Source organism: Halichoeres trimaculatus, unplaced genomic scaffold (assembly GCF_033239565.1).
Source record: "Halichoeres trimaculatus isolate MK-OKI-2021-1 unplaced genomic scaffold, fHalTri1.1 fHalTri1_scaffold_8, whole genome shotgun sequence".
Classification (NCBI taxonomy): Eukaryota; Metazoa; Chordata; class Actinopteri; order Labriformes; family Labridae; genus Halichoeres; species Halichoeres trimaculatus.
Window position 1 is genome coordinate 12,538,889 of NW_027437186.1, and position 21,942 is coordinate 12,560,830.

Genomic DNA, 21,942 nt, shown 5'->3' on the forward strand with positions numbered 1-21,942 from the left:
AGGTGTTGTACTACAGACTGTATAATACACTGCCTGGCAAAAAAAGAAAAGCTGCCACCAAAAAAAGGTTGCACACCCTAATATTTCATTGGACCGCCTTTAGCTTTGATTACAGCATGCATTTGCTGTGGCATTGTTTCGATAAACTTCTGCAATGTCACAACATTTATTTACATCCAGTGTTGCAGTAGTTGGGGTAGGGCTGTACGATATGGCCAAAATCCAATATCTCGATATTTGTGGGCTGTATCTTGATACACAATATATATCTCAATGTTCTGATTTCTCCTCTAAAACACTCTATTAATGTCAAATCCAACCCTTTGATTCATAAAATGACAGCGGTATAATGATTCAAGCAGACCTTTTAGTTGGATTTTTAAAATTTGAATGCAAAAAGGGTAAATCTCAATCAGGTAAAGTTTAGCAAACATTTTATTTTAAACCAAACTTTATGTAGTTACATAATATTAGTTCCTGTAAAATAATTCATTCAGATTGATTCAACTGGCTGATTATATTATATTATATTATATTATATTATATTATATTATATTATATTATATTATATTATATTATATTATATTGTACTTTCAAAATATGAACTGAAGTTGTAGATATTATTAATTTTATTTTCATAAAGCAGCTACCTGGTTAATGTTGGTCATGCTGAAAGGACTAGTGACTTCAGTCTTTGAGCCTGGGGTCTGGTTGAACTGTATTGGATTTGGGTTTGTCTTCTGATTATATCCCAGCTAGAAGTATTTTGGTATTCAGCTGTAAAATAGCATCAAACTCATCTGCCGTCATGTTTCAAGCAGTGCACAGCTGATTGCCGTGACCTAACAGCACTCAGAGAGGGGCGGACAGAGTGCGCTGAAAAGCGAAAGTGAAAGTTAAAAACATCCCGCAAGAATCAGGGATCATACAGGCAGCAAAGCAAACCCAAATGAGCAACTACACTCTAGAAAACAAGCCCCAGGAACCTGCAACCCGAGACTGATAAGACGTGCAAGCGACTTCTCTTCTCCTCTCCTAATATCATAACACGCATGCACAGGAGAAATTTCTCTGGGTGGGCGGGGGGGCGTGGTGCTCGCTGTGAGAGGAGCACCGGCTGAACAGCAGAGAGTGAAACAAGCAAATCACCAAAGAGATTTACGTTCCGACTCCTGAAAAAAATTAGTTTTCTGTTGATACCCGACAATTGCGATATAGTCAATTTATACATCTCACATGCAAAAGCCCACAATACATCGAGTATACTCGATATATCCCCCAGCCCTATGTTGGGGTTAAATAACTTGTTGCCAGCTGAAAGATAATTGCCCATGCAGCAATTATCCAATAGTAGGGTGGTACCTATTTGCTTAGTTAAATCCAAGTGTTGACTTTTCTTTTGGCCAGGCAGTGTATATGGATCCACTTATGACCATCTAACATGATGTAAAGAAGGGGAGTAAAGGTAATCCTTTAGCCTCCTCGCTGACAGTTCCAGTGTGCCAGCCCATCAATAAACTTTTACCTAATTTTCATGCAAAACTTGTAACCCTAACTTTCAAAATGGATGCGTTAGAAGTAGACATGTGATAGAGGAATTGTCTACTCAGACAAAAAAGACATTAAAAAAACAGCCTGTTAACATTTTATGCTAGCTGTGAAGATGGCTGTTTTAAAAGTGTGTTTGTAGTGGTGCTTGTTGCTTCTGGTGCTCCCAAAGCCAACGTCAAGGTGGTACACTTTAGGATTTACTGGTCTTTATCCATTCCAGATTGGTTTTATATTCTAAGACTGAATACAGACAAATGTATCAGATAAAATAGTCCAATGACAGTGCTACAGATGCATTAAGGTAGTGGTTGTTTGTACTGGTGCAGATTAACAATTGGTTAAACAGCTGAGCAAACAGTGATGTAACTGGTTGTCTGCTCAAAGAAGACTGTTTAATCTTGTTTTAAGTAGTCAGAGTATTATGGAAAGAGCTTTTCTTGACAGTTTATTTTGCAGCTCTACTTAGTCACAAACAATAACTACATTAAAGAATACTTGTCAGCAACTTTTTATGGAAATCAAATCATTGATATTTGTTGAGAATTTTAGGGAGGAGCACTAAAACAGTGCTAACCATCTTCAGAAAAATGCATTAACTTGACTGACTGGCATGGTGAAGACATGTTTGGAAACTATTTGAGATCCCCTAACTCGGTGTGCTTGAGTGCATCATATTACTGTACCACCATGAGCTCTTATCAGTGTTTTTTCAGTTAATGATAGTGTTTTCAGTATCATTTATATTTCAAAATATCAACTCTGCTAGTAAGAGTCTCGATAACCTCAGATCAAAGCAAAAATAAAGTATTTTCCAGGAATCCTGTGAATGTGGTCATGTGGTACAAAGGTCTTATGACCTGGTACTGCAGGTAGTTCAAGTACTCATGTTTGTTATGGAGCAGCTTGAGGCTTAAATGGTTTTAAAGGTTCCTGTGTGAGTTGACTCAGAGACAACCTTTACTTACTTTTTAGACAAACGTGATAAACAAACCTCCCTGACTTCTGTTCACTAAAAACTTCTGTACTCCTCTAAAAAAACACATTAGCTATACTTGTTTTGAGTACTGCAAATTGAGTGTAACTAATTTAACATGGAGCTGAACGGTCAAGTGAGCGTGTCGCCTTCCTGCAGAAACAAACATCGTCCCATCTCATACTCCTGAAGGGTGTTTACATGGGAGCTTTCCAGACCTTGTTGAGTGGTCACAGTTTGGTAGCATCTGCTAAAATTATGTGTTTGTTTGGTTTTTGTCATGTGGTGTAAACACATTGTAGGATCACTAGTAAGCACTTGTTCACTCACAGTAATTGATGGGGATGTAATGGTGCACTAACATTTCAGCAAAAAAAATAGAAATGCAGCAAATAAAAAGTGTTTGGACGCTAAAGGAACTTTAAGCATAAACACAGCAAAAAACTGTTTTAGGCTTATGAGCCTCCTCTGAGTTATTTGTTTGTTTATTTATTTATTTATTTTACAGGATCTGAAATTAACTCCCTCCAACCACAAATTGGGGGTTGGTTTCCTTTCTGATGAGTACATTTCAGAGGCCTGCACTGAAACTTTTATGGCAGGCTGCACACCACTGCTTGTGGTGAGCTCCTTTTTTTCAGGTCAATATGGGGGCCTTGGATTTGCATTCTTTTTACGTTTCATTACTGTTTCTTTACTGTTTCATTACAGATCTAATCCGAAACTGAAACGCTGTTCTGAAATGATCCTGTACGATACATGTACACACCCCGTATTGTTTACACCCTTCTTATTTAAGTCTGAGAGGAGCTTTGTTTCTGCCTTGATGAACATCTATGCTGACTTGCCTGCATGACTTTGTCTTTTTAATGTGTTTCCACAATGTAGCCATTTTTTAACAAATAAGGGGTTAAAACTCCCTCACACAAACATCTTGTTGACTTCTTGTGATAGAAAAGTTTTCTAATCTTTGAAGGGTAATGGGAGTTTGCCATCTGTTGATCCTCGATTCAGATGTTTGATTCCCTCTGCACAGAGGAAAGTCACCTCATTCAGCAGTAGCTGAAACAATTTGTAACTGTGAGTTGGGCATTTGCTCGGTTTGTTTCTTCACGTGCATTATTAACCCAGCAGACTGACTGTATTGTTAAATTTTGCTGTGAAAGAGTGATTTAGGGCTGCATGATGCTGGAAAACTCAACTTTTACTTCTAGTCTGTTAACACAAATGTTAATGAGTAGGGCATAATGTATAGTCAGGTGGTTGTTATGTGATGTACAATCCTGTCAGGGTGAGACAAGACTTTGACACAAAGCAGAGGGGTCTTATCGTAGTTTAAAAAGGGTTCTCAGTCTTGACTGTTGGCAAGGCTAAAAAATAGGCCTGTCAGGGTAATCAATAAATCAATTAACCAAACGATAAATAAAAACGTCCTTGGTAAGTTTGCCAGCCTCGATAAACTGACACGTGCTTGCATGTTTGTTTTCCTCCTCTCTTTCCACCAAAGAGGCTGAATGAGAAGATGGCTCACTATGTCTATCTTTCCTGACATGGGGGTGCATAGGTTCTATAGCGGATTTAGCGGATTTATAGCGAAGTGGGCATCTGTCAAAAATGCGATCTTTGGGGTGAAGACGGGGCTGCTCGCGCGTACACACGGAGAGAGCTGAAGCGAGCATCCTAAGGGGTAAGGAGGAAATATGCTAATATGAGTGATGGCACGAAAGATGCGGTTCTTAAGCCGCCTGTCACAGTCCCAGTTTGGGAATAAGCTCATGAACACCAACGAGCTGATATGTCACATTTGTTTGAAAATAGTGGCGACGAAGAAGAAGGGGAGGTGCAGTGGAGCCTTGTTCTTTGACAATCCGCTCTTACTGAGGCTTTTGGTCTACAAAGTAAATAGAAACAAAAGCGCCAAATGGTGGGCGCTCAAAGACAGCTACATTGCCAAAGAAATGCAGCCCTTCAATATGGTTGAAAGCTAGAAATGTTAAAAATGTTTGACAGACAGAACGGATTGACTGGGAAAAAGTACATGTTACAAACAATTCAGGAACTGTATAAACTCCCTTTTGTTTAGGCTATATTTTTTATTTTTTTTATTTTTTTGGAGTTTCGTTTTTTCTTTAGAGACAGGGTCTATGTTTTATTGTTTTTGGTTAGTATTAATTATTTTAATTGACAAGTATTTTTTTCCAAAAGAGAGTCCATTTCATTTTCATTGTATTTTTTTCTCTTTCTTGTTTGTTAAATTTATTTATTTATTTATTTATTTATTTATTTATTTATTTTATTTAAAAGATCCTGACCTTTTAATTACAGTTAAATACTCTGAAGAAATTAAAGTTTCTTGCTTTTGATATGGTGTAGTCACTTTATTATCCCATTTATCATAATTACATCAATGAAAAAATGGAAAAAAAATCAAAATGATATTGACAATAATATCGTTTATCTGCAATAATATTTTGGAAAATTATCGTCTAGCAAAATTTGTTATTGTGACAGGCCTATTCAAAAGTCTTTTTAGCTAATTTACAGACCAAATTAAGATTCAACATTTTCCTTCACGTTAAAGTCTACTTTGTTTTTGTGTTCAGTGCAAGCTTATCTGTGGACAGGTTTGAGGGGAGACGTGAGGCAGAGATTAAGGTTTCGTTTAAGGGATACCGTTTCCCCACAGTTGTATCAGGTCCTGTCATTCTGCGGGCAGGGTTACAGGAACCAGTTGGATTTTGTTCTCTACGGTCTTGCTCCTGTGGAGACATCTGTCCACTGTTAAACTCAACCTCTCATTGTTATGTGTTACAGCTTCCTCAGGTTCACTCTGTACTGTAAAAACAGCGACATGATGCATACTGGTTCTTATCAGCTTTTTCCATCTTTGTGGGAAAAGGTGATGATAGTTTTAGATATAGAGCATAAAAAAGGGGGTAGGTTGTGTCCTGAGTGGGTAAGGACTGACTGGTAGATCACAGATGTGAATGAGGCGTTGATGTTTCTGTCAGAGTCTTCATGTGTGTCAGCTCCTGTGCATGTCACCTGAGCACCTCGACCCCGATGCTGCTCTCCTGCATCGTTATGTTTTATTCAGCACCAGGGCACTGTAAAATCAGTCACTGCAGGTGGACAGCAAGCTGAACTAATAATCCAAGTTGGTCCTCCACAGCCTGTCACTGCTGAGCCTCCTTTAGGTCACAGTAACGGAGCACACAGACCTTAGTGCGAGGATGACAGAAATCCACGGATTTGGCATCCATTATTAATCAGCAGGGGGCCACAAAAAGAAAAAAAAAACAGTGTGTACTTTGGTTGAGTCCAATGCTGAATCAATGTTGAGGCTGATGTGGCAGTATCGATGACTAAAAAATCTCACCCTGTTCTGAAAATGGATCCAAAAAAAGGAACTCAGTTTTACAAATGCTGTTAAACTTTCATAAGTGTAAACATTTCTTTTTCATCATTCTTCATGAGTATCTCCGCTGTGTCTATGGAGTGTTTTCACGTGATGTAAACAACTTGAGCTTGTCCATGTTGGAGGCAGTCTCACAACAAAACAGAGTTGAGATAGCAAGTATGTAGGATTATTGTCGCACAAAAAGCCAAAAATATTTCTATGTGTTTTTGCTGCACTACTTAGCCAGACTGCAAAAAGACATTTATATATATTTGACAACCCAAATTTATTGCTGATCATGGTGAGGAGTGCAACAAATTACCTGAAGAAGAGAGAACATTGTGGCTAGCTAAGCTCCACCATGATTTTCAAGGCAATAATCTGTCATTAATCTTAACATTTGAGTCTGTTCACAGTATTTCCTGCCAGGTAGCTCACATTCTCTGTCCATAGCATCTTAAAATCATACTTTAGTAAAAGTAAATATGGTATGATAGAGTATAACTTTGATTGAGAGGTAATTCACAGCAAAAAATAGTACTTAAGTAAAACTCATTTATTCTGTGGACCCCTTCTCACATGAAAAAAAAAATCTCTATTTTCTATACCTTCTATACCTACCTAGATAATGAAAAAGATGCTAACTCCTTTTATGGGTCTCTCCTGCTTATTAGACCTAATTTTTCAAAATATGTTTTTTTTCTCTTGCTGGCTGAGTCCTTCTTGATAGGTTTTAGTGTGCTCCATGGGTATTTCTACATTTGTTGCCAGATAAGACATCTTAACATCACATTTTACCGCACACTTCTACTTCAGTCCATTTAATATTTACGTTCGTGTACCTCCAATGTGGCAGCACATTTGGGTAACTACACAATTATTGTGATGTCGTCACAAACACTCTATACATTTACAGGATGGCATTGATCTTTTTTTCTACATTGTTAATTGCAAAATGAGCTTTTTGGCATTGGCAGAGAAAATTCGGCAAATTTTTCTTGGGCACACACCACATATTTGGCTCTGCTGCCCGTTCCATAAATTAATTCATGTTACTCATCAACAACACTCAATTTATTACCAAGAAGCACCATTACAACTAGGGATAGGTACCCAATTAGGTACTTTTATAGGTACCTACCAAATTCTGTCAACAGTACCGGGTACTAGTTCATGTAAAATCAAAAGGTACCATGTTTAGGTACCTAAATACATCCTTGTGACTGAGGGAGTGGAAGAGAAGGTGATTTTCCTCGCTGGACATGAACACAGCAGTGCAAGGTTATATATTGAGAAATAGATATGTCAAACTGGAAAGAAACAAATATTTTATTGTAAAACAAATTGATGTTTTTTACCACATAAACACAAAAAAGTACCTAAAATTGGTACTGTTGAGTACTGATACCGATTGCCCTGCACTGGGCATCGGTACCATATCGTTTCAAATGTGAAAAGTACCCATCCCTAGATACAACAAAGAAATAATCCACCAAACACAAATTGTCCTACCCTTTCTGCCAAGGTAAGTTAATCTGAAAGAGCTACCCATGGCTAAATTTCCCCAGAATGTGCTTTATCCTCCAGTTCATTATGGAATACAGGCGACATGCGAAGACGGGATATTTCCACTCACAGGCAGTGAGTAAGTGTGGGAACTGATGGAGCTCACAGCGATTGTTAGTAAACCCATCTGACCTTTTCCATACTTATAAAAGCATCCAATGGTTTTGTGACTTCCTGATGTCTGAAAACAAGTTCAACAATTAGATATTAAGTTTAACCCTCAGTGGAATATTTGTAATGTTCCTGGTGATGTTATAAACATTTCCTACTTCCCAGAGAGAGCAAACAGACTTCCTTCATTCCAGGCATACCTGTTGTTAAAGACAGGAAGTAGAACAGTAAACTCTCAATACGTCTTATCAGGTCACACACAGGCAGCCGGTTTTAGAGAGGAGATACTGTCCTGTCTGGTAGGTCTCAGCCTGCGTAAGCTCAGTTTTAGACCGGCAGGATTGTCAGGACTGGACAAAGACAGGATTTGAAGTTCAGAGTGAGTGATAAGAGTTAATGATGTGTCTGTGCTATCCATCTCTGAACAGTGTACCAAAAAACCTGTCAGCACATTTCCTAGTCCTTAAAAAATAGTCTTGGTGCAAATGGTACCCCAAAATATCTGTAAATAGATTATGAGAGACAAAGACAGTTTGTTCGTGCTGCATCTGTTCCAGAGGTGTGTGTTGGTGTGAGTAGACTAATCACTGGTTCATTCATCCTTTGAAATGCCACCTGTTCAGCGCTCAGTGTAGTAATGAAAATGAGAGCGCAAATGTCACAATCAGATAATCATAACTTTAAATGGATCCCTGAGCTGGATGGTCGCTTAGCAACAAACCTGTCTGGAGGCTGAGGTGAATGTTTTTGTAAGAAAATCTCCTTAAGTTTTAAAAATACTATCAATAAATATCATGCTGCTTTATAAAGACATTTTCTTTCTTTCTCTTGGTCGAGTTCTGGAGCTCAGTTGTTGTCCTGCCCTGCTGTCCCCGTTTTTGTTCTTAAATTAGTTATTGAGCTCAAACCTATGGCGTTTTTAATTGGTAGACAGAAGCTCAAATAATATTACATCTAGTCTGCTTTGCTGAATTTAGCCTCCTGTGGTAAAGCACCGAGGAGGGGAACTTTCCAGTCAATTGCATACTGATGATAAATAATGGAAAAGTGATATAATGTCACAGTTGGGGATGTCCTCTGATAAGGTCAGGGAACTTGGGTTTCAAATTAACTCCCAGATGTTGAGCGGAGCAGGGACTGAGGTGCACTGTTCACACAAAGAGTCCAATTAACCGGGACACTTTCTGTATGAGGAGGCACAAGTTTGATGAGATGGACCTCCTGCCTCTTACCAGGAACCTCAGACCCTTTTCTGAGAGAAAGAACTGTGTGGGAAGAGAGGAAAGAAGACCTGCTGAGATTAAGGCGAGATCCAATCTATATGTTTGTTAGAAAACAATGAGTCGACTTGCATTTCATTATTTGAGTAACTTTTCTCCTGCTACTCTTCTTTTATCGTGGTGTTCACAGAGCAATGCAGGAGCAACAGCATTTCAGAGGAGTTTGAAATGACTCAGCACTGTGCATTCTTCAACAAGTTATCACCTGGGGCAAAATACCCACAGCTCAAAAACAAAAACAGCACCACTGATTTACTGATTTGTTTAAAGCATGACCACTTAAAGAGTCGTTTCCTCCACACTAAACGTCACAAGACCTAACAAAACCACCATACAGCTAATTTGCATTTTACAAAAATGAGCAGTAAGAAGAGTTAACGATGGAGGATACTTTGAACACACAAACATGCTGTCTTTAATATTACGAGGGCTCAAGTTTATAGAGCTGGGAGAATTCAACACAACATAAATCATGTTTAAAGCGAGACATAAATAACTTCTGACCAGCGTCCAAACATGTTTTTCAGCAGAGATTGAAGATAGCACATACTACAACAACATTGAAAAGCTAACCTAAAGTAATTATTTTATTCTTGCACTGTTTTTGTATCTTGGACTGTACAGAGCTTTGGTCAGCTTCGCTTGTTGAGTAAATACCATAGAATGTATAATTGATGGACGTAATCTCTCCAACGTCACCAGTCGGTTTCAGAAATGGATTTTTGAAGCAGATTGGCTATCGCGCCCATATTGGGGGCTTTGAGTACAGCTATAGTGCGCCCATCAGTCACATGAGCTGAGCTGTGCCTCTGATTGGGCAAGCTTATGATCTTAATATCCTCTAAACTGCTAAATTGGAAAAAAAAAAGTGTACAGTGTGTGCCAAGAGTGAAATTACTGATTCAGACAGGAAACGCTAATTGAACCAGACTGTAAATGTGTTTACTTCTGCTGTGAAAACAGCTTTTTTGTCTTTGTGTGTATGTGACTTCAAGTACTTCAGGTACACCCGCCTCAAGAGGACACTTGAGAAACAGCAGGTTTTAGCACTTCCACATTGTCTCATATTTTTAGACTGGAGGTTGCTGCTTGGAAACCCTTAAGTATCAGTGGAGTTTGAGGAAAAAAGTTGAGAATGGTTCATGAAATTGTATAAAGCAAAGAATTTCATCGGGTGTATTAAAAATGAGAACATGGTGTAGTTTTTAAAGGTATAGAATTTTATCAAATTTATTTTAACATTAAGACTGACATTTACTTTTCTGTTTGGTGAGAAAGAAAAAGGGGAGTAGGATAATATGAGGTAAGGCCTCACCTTTCGCCCTTACAAACATACAGTATGTGTCGATCAGAATCAATCAAAATCTCAGAGGGTCCTCAAGGAGAGATAATGCTAGCATTGTTTCATATACTAATGGCACCTGCCTTTGTCAAAACCACCCAAGTGTATTCGTTGAATTCAGTTCTATGTTTTTTCGTTGTGACTCCAAATAAGGAATGCCTTCCCCAATAGATAACCTGGTGGACCACCTCCTGTCCTTTTGTATCACTTGTGTAGAAGCGAGTAGTGTCTGACATCTGCAGATGATCAAAGAGAAAGAGAAGGTGCTTACATCCTGCCATTTTAAGATGTGTTATTTACACCCCTGTTACATCTCTTCTGCCATGTGTAATATTCAGAGGTGTAAGAAAAGGGCAAATCTGCTCTGCCTCTGATCCTCCCTCTAAGAAGTAGTAAGAGAAGTAGAATGGGGGTAGAGGAAGATGCCGATGTGTGGCGCCAGGAGTGTGAATGTGAAGAGCACTGTACGTAAATGTCGTGGTGTGTGTATGCTGTATGGCTGCAGCGTCTTAACTCCTGATACCAATATCCTGGACTTTGTGTCAGCTGAAATGAATACAGATCTGATTTAATATGAGTTTTAATTTAACATTATCTATTTCTTTACGAGTTGCCATCAGAGTTGTTGGTGAAATAAATCTTGAAATACCTCCAAACTACTGAGTTAGTTATGGGTCTCTTCCTTCTTGATATTTTAACCCTCTCTAGCAAACAGTACAGACCTCCCAATGGTTATAAACACTGAGTGTAGAGCTGTTTTGGATAGATCAACCCTTTGGCACAGATGTCTGATCTGACTTATTTTGGGTCTGTATCAGGAAAAAATACCCAATACCAAGATCAGATTGGTGCATCCCTGATCTGGCGAACAAGCTTTAATTGATAGACTCACCTGCTGTTAGCTTGATTATTTCAGCGGTATGATCAATCCATACTTATCAAAGTATAACAATAAATGTACTCATGTTCCAGTAACAACCTCAATTCCTTTTGCCTCCCACCTTGTATTTTTTAACTATAAGAAGAAATACACTCAGAAGGACTTTGACGGTGTAGGAGGAGAGGAAGGAGGATGTGTTGCGGTACTTCTGCAGGATGGAGGATGTTAAAATATGGTTTGGCCCGTGGCCAGAACGAAGCATTTGTCTGGATGTCACACACAGGGGAGGCTGTGTCTCCTCTGCAGCCCAGCCTCTGCACATCCTCGCCGTGGTGTATCAGAACATTGTGTTCACTTGCACAGGGATGCCCCGCTGGATTTAGGTTTGAGTCACAGTGTGATAAATCCTACCGGCAACGTCAGAAGAAAGTAGCTTCAAACGAGGAGCAGAGGAAAGCCAGAGAGAAAGAGAAACACTGCACAATAAGGCAAATGTTCCCCGTCTTATGAAGGCTTGTGAAGCGGTTATTGAGTCGGTGTGAAATTGTATCTGTCACTTTCATGTGATGTGAAAAATAATCCATGATAAATCCTTTGCCTTTGTGTACAGATACGTGTAGGAAGAGTGGGTTTGTGAATGGGTGTCTCAGTGGACTGAACGTTTCCTGCCATGCTGTCAGCACAACAGCCTGTTTGCCTATAGGCTTCATGTATTGATCCTGGCTTATAGCATGCACAGTCACTGGCCTGGAGTCTGATGCTGCTGTGTGGGTGTGTGTGTTCAATCGCAGAGATTCAGTCTGGAGGTATTGAAGGGCCTTTGATCACTACCTCTTTCAGAGTTCTCTAGAAGTGTTTGCCAACACTTTCTTCAGTGAGCACGACTGAAAAGCCTGATCGAAGCCTCAACCTCTGACTCAAATTTGGAGAGACTTTGTGTTGCTGAGTGCCTGATTCTCCCTGAGAGAGTGACTTTACCCTTGCTGCGTCCTTGAGTCGCCCACACAGAGACAGACAAAAAATGCACCAGCGCGGGCACATGCTTTGATGTAAAAAGCACATACACACACACATGTACACATCTGTTGCCTCGGATTTTAAGAAGACAAAAAGCTCACAGCTCTTTGATCCTGACTTGTTTTAAGTGTCACACCTAATTTTAGGAGAGGTGGTTAATTTTGACTCTGCATGGTGTCGCACAGTGTGTTCCCAGCCTGTTTTTCAGTCCGGTCAAGGACTGAAAAAGTTGTGCATTTACTTTCCTCCTATGGGAACACTGCGGCTACATTTACATTAGAGGTGGGAGGAAAGATTGTTGTATCCTAATATCGAGAATTTTTGTTTAACGATTTTAAATAGGGATGCACGATATTGGATTTTTGCCGATATTCGATATGCCGATATATCGAAACCCCTTTTGGCCGATACTGATAGCGATAATCACAAGTTTGTTTTTTTCACTGTAAAGAAAGCTACTCTGTTACTCTTATTGTGACGGTCTTATTTGTTTAAGAAACACACATAAAACAAGACAAAAAACATTTGATTTTACCATAAATAAGAAATGTATTATTTTTTCAAACTCAAGACATTCATCATCAGTATTGAAATACAGAAAAATAATTTCTTTAGATCACATGAACTTTAAATGTACAATGCATTTTTAAACATAACCAAGTTGCATTTGATTATTTTAGAGCTACTGTAACAACCTGGTGACAGACACAGAGCTCTGCAGTGCAAATAAATGAAGTGCTACATTTTATTTAAGGAGCTTATTTTTCAGATGGAAAATAATAATAATCCTAACTGAATAGCACCTTATCGGCTGAGCATATCGGCAGAAATGTTCATATCTTCCGATACCGATAAACGTGTTTTTAAGCTTTTATCAGCCGATACGGAAATTGTGCCGATAATATCGTGCATCCCTAATTTTAAATTGGGATTTTTTTTTTTTGTTCAAAAATCTTTTATTTTTTATAAATTGTGGTCCTTTTTTAAAATCTTTGTTTGTAAGCTGGGTTGGAAAAAAATTGAGTTGTCATATCCCCTGAATAAATGTTAAAAAGTGACTCGTGCAGTCTGTAGACATCATCGTCATTCAACTTTTTCACGTGGTCTGGTGTAAAAAAAGCAAACTAAAATCACAAAAATTGGAAATATCTAAGAATTACAATTTGATTCGAATTGGCACCCCAAAAATCGTAAAAGAATTGAATTGGGCAAAAAGCATATTGTCCCAGGCCTGGTTTACAGGCTGTCAGTGTTTGTGTTGAAGCTCAATACTCCGGTTTCTGAAACATTCGGAATAATGACTGCATATAAACATAGCCACTGACTGTTTTTGACTGTGTTTCTAAATAATAAAACTGTTGAGATCAGTTCCTGGAGGAGCTTTGTAAGAACGTGTTACTTTTATAATCTGACCTGCTGTGTGTTTGTTTTCAGGAGTTGCTGGGTGTGCTTCGCCACGGATGAGGATGACCGCACGGCAGAGTGGGTGCGTCCTTGTCGCTGCCGCGGCTCGACAAAGTGGGTGCACCAGGCCTGTCTGCAGCGCTGGGTGGACGAGAAGCAGAGAGGCAACAGCACAGCACGTGTGGCCTGCCCACAGTGCAACGCAGAATACCTCATCGTCTTCCCCAAACTCGGTGGGTGTCATCTCACTAAAGGCTGAAAAAAAGAGCTTTAAAATAAAACCCTCAGAGTTACCAGCTCAGCTTTGACTTCTCTAGATGGAGTTGCTCCATCACTGAGGAGTGCGCTTGGCTCACTTTATTACTTTGTCAAATTCCCCTTCCTCAATTCTTCTTTGTTCTTCAAAAATTAGTTTGTTGACATTTTACAGCCATGCTCAGTCCCTAAAATTCATAGAGATCTTTGAATAATTTTTGAATAGTCACGAGCAAATATCAAACAGTGCTTTTTCTTGAAACGCCCATCCCTTATACACACCTGCCAACATTACACTTTGACAAGAGAGAGAGGGCTGCAATGCGCTACATGTCCATCATTGAACTTATTTCTTTTGGTGGCGAGGCCTGCTATTGACTGTTCAGCAGATAGCACCCCTCTTTCCCCGGCATGTCTTGCTCTCACATGGCTGTGCATGGTTGTTAAAGGAGTTCCCCATAATTCCCAATCCTTTATTGAGCCTCTCGTTGTTCTTGTTTTGGCTGTAAATCCTCCAACCTGTTGCCTCTTGGTCTGACTTTGTTCATTATGTCATTTTGTTGCTGAAGTCAAGTTAAACAAGACCTAGTTTGGACACGGTCTGTTTTATTTCGAAAGTCACTGGGTATTTTAGGTGGATTCTGTGCACAACTTCCTGTCCCACTCAATTTGATTTTGTGTGAAATTGATGCATCACAGCTTGGGTTGCATGATATACCGATACTGAGAAAGTATCGATACCCCCTGTTCTCAAAAAGTAAACAATACCACGTGTTTTCAGTATCGATTCCCAATGCATTTTTTTCGTCTGAATCAGAGACATTTTGACTCGGGCAACTTGTGAGTCTGCAGCCACCGAGCTAGGTCCTCTCTCCCCTCTGAAGTGGGAGGAGACTTGCTCTCTTTCCAAAGTGTGTGTGTTGCTGTGAAGTTAGACAGTGAGCCAGTATTATCTCCACGCGTCGATGCTTTGCCATTTTCAGTCCGACGAAGTTAACGTGCATCTTAATCGTACGATCTCACACTGACTAGCTCACAGATTGATTTCTTAAGCTGGATGCAAAAGTACAGGCAGAGTTACAGACATCAGCTTCAAGTTCCAGCGCTCCTGTGAACCGGCTGCAGCTTGTCAAAAAAGCCGGTGCACGGAGAAAAATTTGGCATTACTTTAATTGTGTAATTGGGGCGGCTTGGTAAGCCCATACACGTATCAAAGCTCGTCTATAAAGCTTACTACCCACACACACGAAGCGCCTCACTGTTCAACATCCTCACCAGATTGACAGATTCAAACGACGTGCCCAAACACAAAAGTCAAACGAGTGTCAATTACTTTGTGACAGCAAACTAGTTCACCACGACTTGTAGTTGATACGACAAATAATCAGCGTCGTAAACACATGAGCTGCGTGGAGCACACGCACTGAGTCACAGAGCTGTGTGGGGTTGACACAGTTTGAAATAAGTGACAAGTAGTTTTCTAACTTTAACAATGATAGAAACCTACAGGAGACACTAAAGTGTAGCACGGGTAAACTTTTTTTAAGAGTATTCATGTTAGAAGGGTACTTTTAATTGTCTCAACACACACAGTATGAGCTAAACTACAGTGTGCTGAGCATGAAAACAAAAGATGGCTGTTAAGGTCTGGCAGGGTTATTTTACCTGCTTATACTGTACAACAATTACTATTAGTCGTCCTATTGGTTGAATTATATTTAAGAATTATAAATGAGTTCAGGTTCCCTCTAGGAATTGATTGTACATGTAATCTTTAAAACCTTATGTGTTTGTGTGAAATATTAGCACATTTTAAAAATCTCCCTTAGCCTCACAGACACACAAACAGATGTCAGAAAACTCACTTGAGTTAGCCTTCCCTTTAAGCTGCTTATTTCTGTTCATTTTCTGATGTTTTGGGTTTTGCTATGGTATCGATTAAGTATCAAATTTTTTATGCAGGAATCGTATCGAATCATAATTTTAGTATTGTGACAACACTAATCACAGCTCCAGCATCCGGCAAAAAACTGCAACCAGCCACAGACAGAACAAAGTCTTCGCCACATAGATTGTTCCATTTTTTTATGTTAATGAATATTTGAATATTCAAAAATGATTGTCCTCTCCTACGTATTTAGGGGTCAGGTTTTGACTTAACTGAAGAATTTGTGGAACAAAATCCATCCCACAAACTTATATATAATAATTATAATAATAATAATTAATTTATTATTATTATTATTATATATGGTCAGTGGTTCATCTCAGCTCATTGAAGTTCTTTCTGATTGAGAGGGCCTGTCTGCTGTTTTGCTCAACATCACTAAGATCATTTACAGAGTTGACAAAGAGTTCCTCTCTTCAGCTCTGAATTCAATATGCAGTACTTTAGAAAAAAGTCCTGACAACTCTTGTTTACTTCAATCTGTGTTTCAAATGCAGCACTTTGAAATAAGTTTCCATGTAAACATCTGACTGAAACTCCTCTTGAAGGCAGCCTGAGAGCTGCTCTCAGAGCTGCCCAGTGAGTCTTTTTGAGAGCATGTTTATCCAGAGAGCAGCAAAGGTTCTGTTGTGATCTGACTAAATACTTCCTCTCAGTCTGACGAGGAACAGAAGGGGTCCCACTTGTTATAGACCTTGGCTGCAGGCTGATTAACAAGCAGTAGGTTAGAGAAGCCTCAGCACTAATTATGCCAACACGTCAGAGTGACGGAGGCTTCTGTTGTCCCCAAACACCAGCTGTGACTCATCTAGCGAGCATACATTATACACAGACACGCTGCTCTACTGAAGCTTTATATCTTAAAGATTTACGACGGATAATATTCAAGATGCGGTAAAAAATTAAAATAAATCTAGATGTCCAAACTAGAAACTTATTTTTTGATACTTGTTCACAGTTGTGTTCAACTCACCCGGCCCCTTGACTGAAGCTATTTTGACCTGAAAGAGGGAGAAGCTGGAATTTGAGACAGAAGCTGGCCTTAAGACAATGTCAGTGTGCATGAGGCCTGACCCAGCTGGGAAACAGGTTCAGGTGTATTTATAGAAACCAGGGCTGTGCTGTCACTCAGTGCTGGGCTTTAAACAGAAAGTTTAGCTTAGATTCTGTAAATACTTCCTCCCCCTCTTTTTGGTTAGTAGATCACCCTTTGTATGTGTGAACCACTGTCTGAGGGCTGATCATGGGCAGTGTGCTGGTAGCTGGCTATGGTTTTACTCTCTTTGTATTTAAGGTCATGTTAATTAGCTCTCAGGTCCCACAAGACCTGTTCATTAGCGCTGTTACAGCTCTCACATGTGGGATGAGAAAACCTCCTGGCAGCAGTCCTGAACATGATCATAAGGTATAATCAAAACAAATGTGTATGGCAACAGTCAGCACTACACCATGAATACATCTATGACAACACAGGAGGAGATGCTGATGGTTGTATCTATAGACTAGAGTGAACAGCATGGCTCCGCCATTTACCACTGTATGGTTCTGAAGCCAAAATACCACCGTCATAGGCCCCGCCATTGACAGCAATTGTGCATTAAAGTCCATGAGAGTATCTGAGTGGAGCCCAGTGACAAAAATAATATATATATATATATTTTTTGAGAGTCTAATCTCTTCTTGGCTCTCCCTCCGGACATATTTTACAATTCCTGAAAAAAATACACTAGACTGGCAGCTGTTACTCATCATTAAAGCCTTATTTTTTAACCACTTATTATTAACTAAAACGAAACTTTTCATGAAAAGGAGGGCCTGAATACTAGGAAGCCAAAAAGTATCTTCAAATCACCACAAAACTGTGATGTGAGAAACATCTCTAGCAGGTGTATTAATTTTCTGAAGTTTGACCACAGCCCATATGGAATGACTGGGGAGACAGATTTTTTGACCCATATTACAGCCAGCCACCAGGGGGAGCATTTTTTTTGTGGCGACCTCACTTTGAGCCGAGCAAGATGACATCCGTTTTTTTGCTTTCTTTGGTTGTATCTACGGGCAATAACAGGCTGTTGAGCCCCTTAATGTGGTTCCCACTGCACAACATTGCTGGGCAAAATGTAACATCATGAAAATATCAAAACAGTTAAAGCCAATGTGTTACTTGATGAAACCTTCTCAAGCTTTGATTCTTAAATTGATGTTAAACTTCTTCTGTTCACTTTAAAGCTCATTTAATTAGGAGTGTGGGGTAAAACAATGGATTTTTTTCACTCCTTGAAGCCCTATAGTAACCAAAAATAGCTACAGAACAAAGGAACACTACGTCCAGGTGCTGAACTAATCTGCGTCTCTCCACCTGCTCAACCTCTCGCTCTGCGGGGACAAGGACTTCTGCTAACGCTAGCTTGAAAGAACAGAATGTTTCTGGAGCAGTTCCCATGCGTTGATGACCTGCTTCCACCTTCGTGTAATATTTGTAGGCAAAAGAGTAGTTTATTTGTGGACACTGGTCTTTAGACTATCTTTACTCACTAAATGTATCTGACTGATACCAAGCAGCAGGTGAGTGAAACAAGATGGTACTCTGAGAAGTGGTTCAAAAGTCAGAAACTTGAGAGTGCACTGGTGGAGAATATTATTTTTAATACTGAACCAAAATTATACCAGTGTCTGCTCTTTTTGAGTCTATGCATTGTTCAGCCATCAGACAACTAACAGTATACCAGTAGTTAAAACCTTTCCGCTCTATGTTTTCATACTTTTAGAAAAACTTTTGGCTTGTCTTAGTGAGTTAAAAGGGACATTTACAGCAAGTCAAGTCTGAGACTTAAATCTGGGATTAAGGCTGAAACAATCAACAACAAATATATTGATAACTTAATGAAGGCTGACTTAATCTGTGCACTGTTTGCACACTGTGTGCAGAATCCACAAAGCAAATACAAGATCTCTGATTGGTCCAACATGCTTAATGACCTCCATTAATCAGCTGTAAAACACTCAACACTACCTGACAAAATAAACGTGAATTTGTAAAGTAAATCATTTGATAATTTATACGATCATAAACTGAGAAAAAGAGCTTAGTATCAACCTGCTGCACAGGCAGGAAGGAATACAGAGAGACTGTGTTAATATAATTATTTAGGAATGATATTAGACATTTAGGGTTAAGAGCTGTGAAATAATTTTGCTGTATATTATGTTTGATGCTATACTGCACATCATACTGTAAATATCTAGACTGTCCGAGATTTGGGCTAAGTTCGTCTTAATCACATGCTCTTGCTGTGAGACTCTTTCTGAGTTGAGTCCTCGTTGGGTTCAGTATCTTCAGTAATTCTTTTAGCACACGGCATCAGTCTCATCCACACACTGAGCCACATCATGGTGTCTCTGTGGTGGGTTATTCTCAGCCTGCTCTGTTTAGACGCATAGATGAGGAGTGAAATGTTTAACCTCCAGCCTGACGCCCACTTCAAACTTTGCCTTGCTTTGTCTTGTGCTCAGATGTTGATGTGGGTTGGCAGTCTGCCCCAGGGCACTGTGATGGATGAGCCAGTGGTTTATTTTGAAAGGGAACTTCCTCTCTGTTCTGGTTGACCCGCCGAGGCATGGCGCCCTCGGTGATTAGGCGTTTTGAGACGAGAGGAACAGGAGAGTTTCTTGTAGTTTTAAGAACTCGGCTCAAAGGAAATCATTCTCCAGCATGTTTGAGATTTTCTCAGGGAACAGAAATCTGATTTTTTTGTATTTTACTTCAGTCCAAGCTAGAGATGGAACAGATTATGAAAAAAATTAAACCGTTCGGTTTTGCTTGCTTGGTTCAAGGCATGTGTGCTTCATTTGCTTCGTGTTTTTCTTTGTTTTACAACTCAGTTAGGAGTGAGTAAGTAGCTCCAATCACAAGCATGCGCACTTCGAGGCGAAGGATACAGCGGGACAGTTGCGAGGAGGCGTGTTTTGTTTACATGACAAGCGGAGAAGACAGACAGAGTTAGAGGGTGTGCCTGCGGCTTTGAGTCGTTCTGCTGTCATGGAGCAGTTTTTAGATTCAGTGTGAGCTCTGATGACAGCGGTAAGAAAGTGGAGGATAAAACCAAAACTGAGTGTTGCCAACTTAGATACTTTGTCGCTACATTTGATGACTTTTCAGACCCCTCTGGAGATTTTTTTAAAGACGACAACTCTTTCGACTGTTCTGGAGTTTGGAGAACCTAAGGTTAAAGCGCTTTTTGATCTCCTCAATGGGCAGCATGTGCTATCGTGAGCCCCTCCTCTATCCAAAACACAGAGACAGTCCGATGAAATCACACGTTTGTGTCTCATTACGGTCACTTCTGCCAGTCCACAGCCCAGATAAAGGAGTGTTGACATTTTGACATAAAAAAAAAGAGAAAAGAATGGACAGAAGAAACTTAATTTGTAGTTTTAAACATATTAATGATGTTGTGTTTTACCTGCTTTCTGTCTCACCCACATTATTTCTCTCTCCTACAGAGTCTATGACAATAACATGCAAATGGATTATTATGTAGATTAGACTAGAGCCCAACTGATATGGGATTTTTGGGCCCTATGCCGATACTGATACGGGGGGCAAAAAGAAGCCAATATCCGATATATCGACTGATATATAATAAATTCATTGATATAAACAGGATAAATATTCAAATTATTACTAGCTATTGAAAAGTTCCATCTCCCATTTAATGCATGGGACTAAAGTAGATTTTAACTAAAAATGTAGCTGCTTCCAAAACATGCAATAAATACAATTACCGGTACAATAAGATACATTGAAACATTTTCTAAAATTATTTCAACAAAGACAATGACTAGTGAATTTACAAGCCCAGGTTAATCCTGCATGGCATTATGAAGTGAGACGCTGCGTAGAAGCCTTTATTAATTAACTCAGAGGAACAGGGGTGACAGAATCTCTGTGAAGCAAAAACTTTCATAATCAGCTACATTTTGGCCTTTGGCTTTTAGTGACTTCTGGGACAGCCAACAGAGACTTTCCTCACTGAGAAGTTGGCATGTTGAAACTAGCAGTGTTTCACTCAGCTTTAATGATGTTTGAAATGGGAAATAGTCTCATTCCTTCAGGTTTTTCATGAGATAATTGATTAAAAATAATCTGTTAATGGTGGATTATCAGGGTGTATGGTAAAAAAAGCACTCAACTGATCCCAGAACTATGATAAGAACTGTTCCATCCCTAGCCCAAGCTCTTAAGTCAGGTGATTTACAGTAGCAATGTCCCAACCATGAACAGAAAAAGTAGTCCCCCAGTGGCAGCTCAGTCCACGCAGACATGGAGTGAAAGCATGGCCAGAGTCTGCTGCTGAGAGACTACTCATCCTGAGAGAAGCGTGTCTCTTTCCTAATCCCATCATGGAGTGTGAGACAGAGGTGATGAGCGAGTGGAGCAGAGAGGCTGGATGTGTCTGAGAGAGGAGTGGGAGTGAAAGTGGGTCACATTGGAGCAGCTCATCAAAGGCCTGAGTGGAGTGGAGCTGCCCTTCTGCTGATGAGCCCGTGAAATCACAGCTGTACCCGCCGTGTATTTCCCTGAGACTCAGTCATCACAATCACCCCTCCACAGAGCTCAGGTCTGTGATGGTGACTCTCAGAGAACAGGACGTGCCTCAGAGCGGATCCTGCAGAGCAGAACATGCAAAAGATGATGCTGATCAGATCCTTCCTTGCATCTCTGCTGCTCCAGAGCAATGCTTTGTATATTTTAACTTCTGATATAAAATGAATTTTACTTTTAAAGATGGAGGAGTGAAGCTTGTTTCCTCTCTGCTGAGGTCGTGTTTGTACTGAGTGAGGAGTTCGGGTCTCTGGCTGCAGGGTTTTAGTGCACTTTAGAGTGAGGCACTTTCAGTTTCGCTGCATCATTACTGCAGTGCTGCTTTGCTCTTTTCTTTATCAGCGTCGTTGTCCTAAAAAAAAGGCTGTCTGATGTGCTGGTTGAGCAGGCAGCCAGGCTTTTGATGTGAATCATGTAGAGTTTAAAACTTCAAAGCTCCTACATAGACTTCTCAATTCGAAACAACCTGTGCTGCTTTAATTATCTTGACAGATGAAGAATAGCAGCTAGATGACAGTTTGAGATGTTGAGTTTAAAGCAGAGGAAAGTTAGACACAGAGGGGAGCTTCAGTTATGACTCTGCAGGTTTCTGCAGAGGGCAGCTGATCTT

General features: G+C 39.8%; 1 protein-coding gene across 1 annotated transcript in view; it reads left to right on the forward strand.

Annotated features, from left to right (window-relative positions):
- marchf5 (membrane-associated ring finger (C3HC4) 5) overlaps positions 1 to 21,942 on the forward strand; it is a 39,854-nt gene that overhangs the window by 3,593 nt on the left and 14,319 nt on the right. The window contains exon 2 of the mRNA XM_074675119.1: positions 13,555 to 13,757. Coding sequence (XP_074531220.1) covers positions 13,555 to 13,757 — 203 coding nt within the window. The remainder of the gene's footprint in view (positions 1 to 13,554; positions 13,758 to 21,942) is intronic.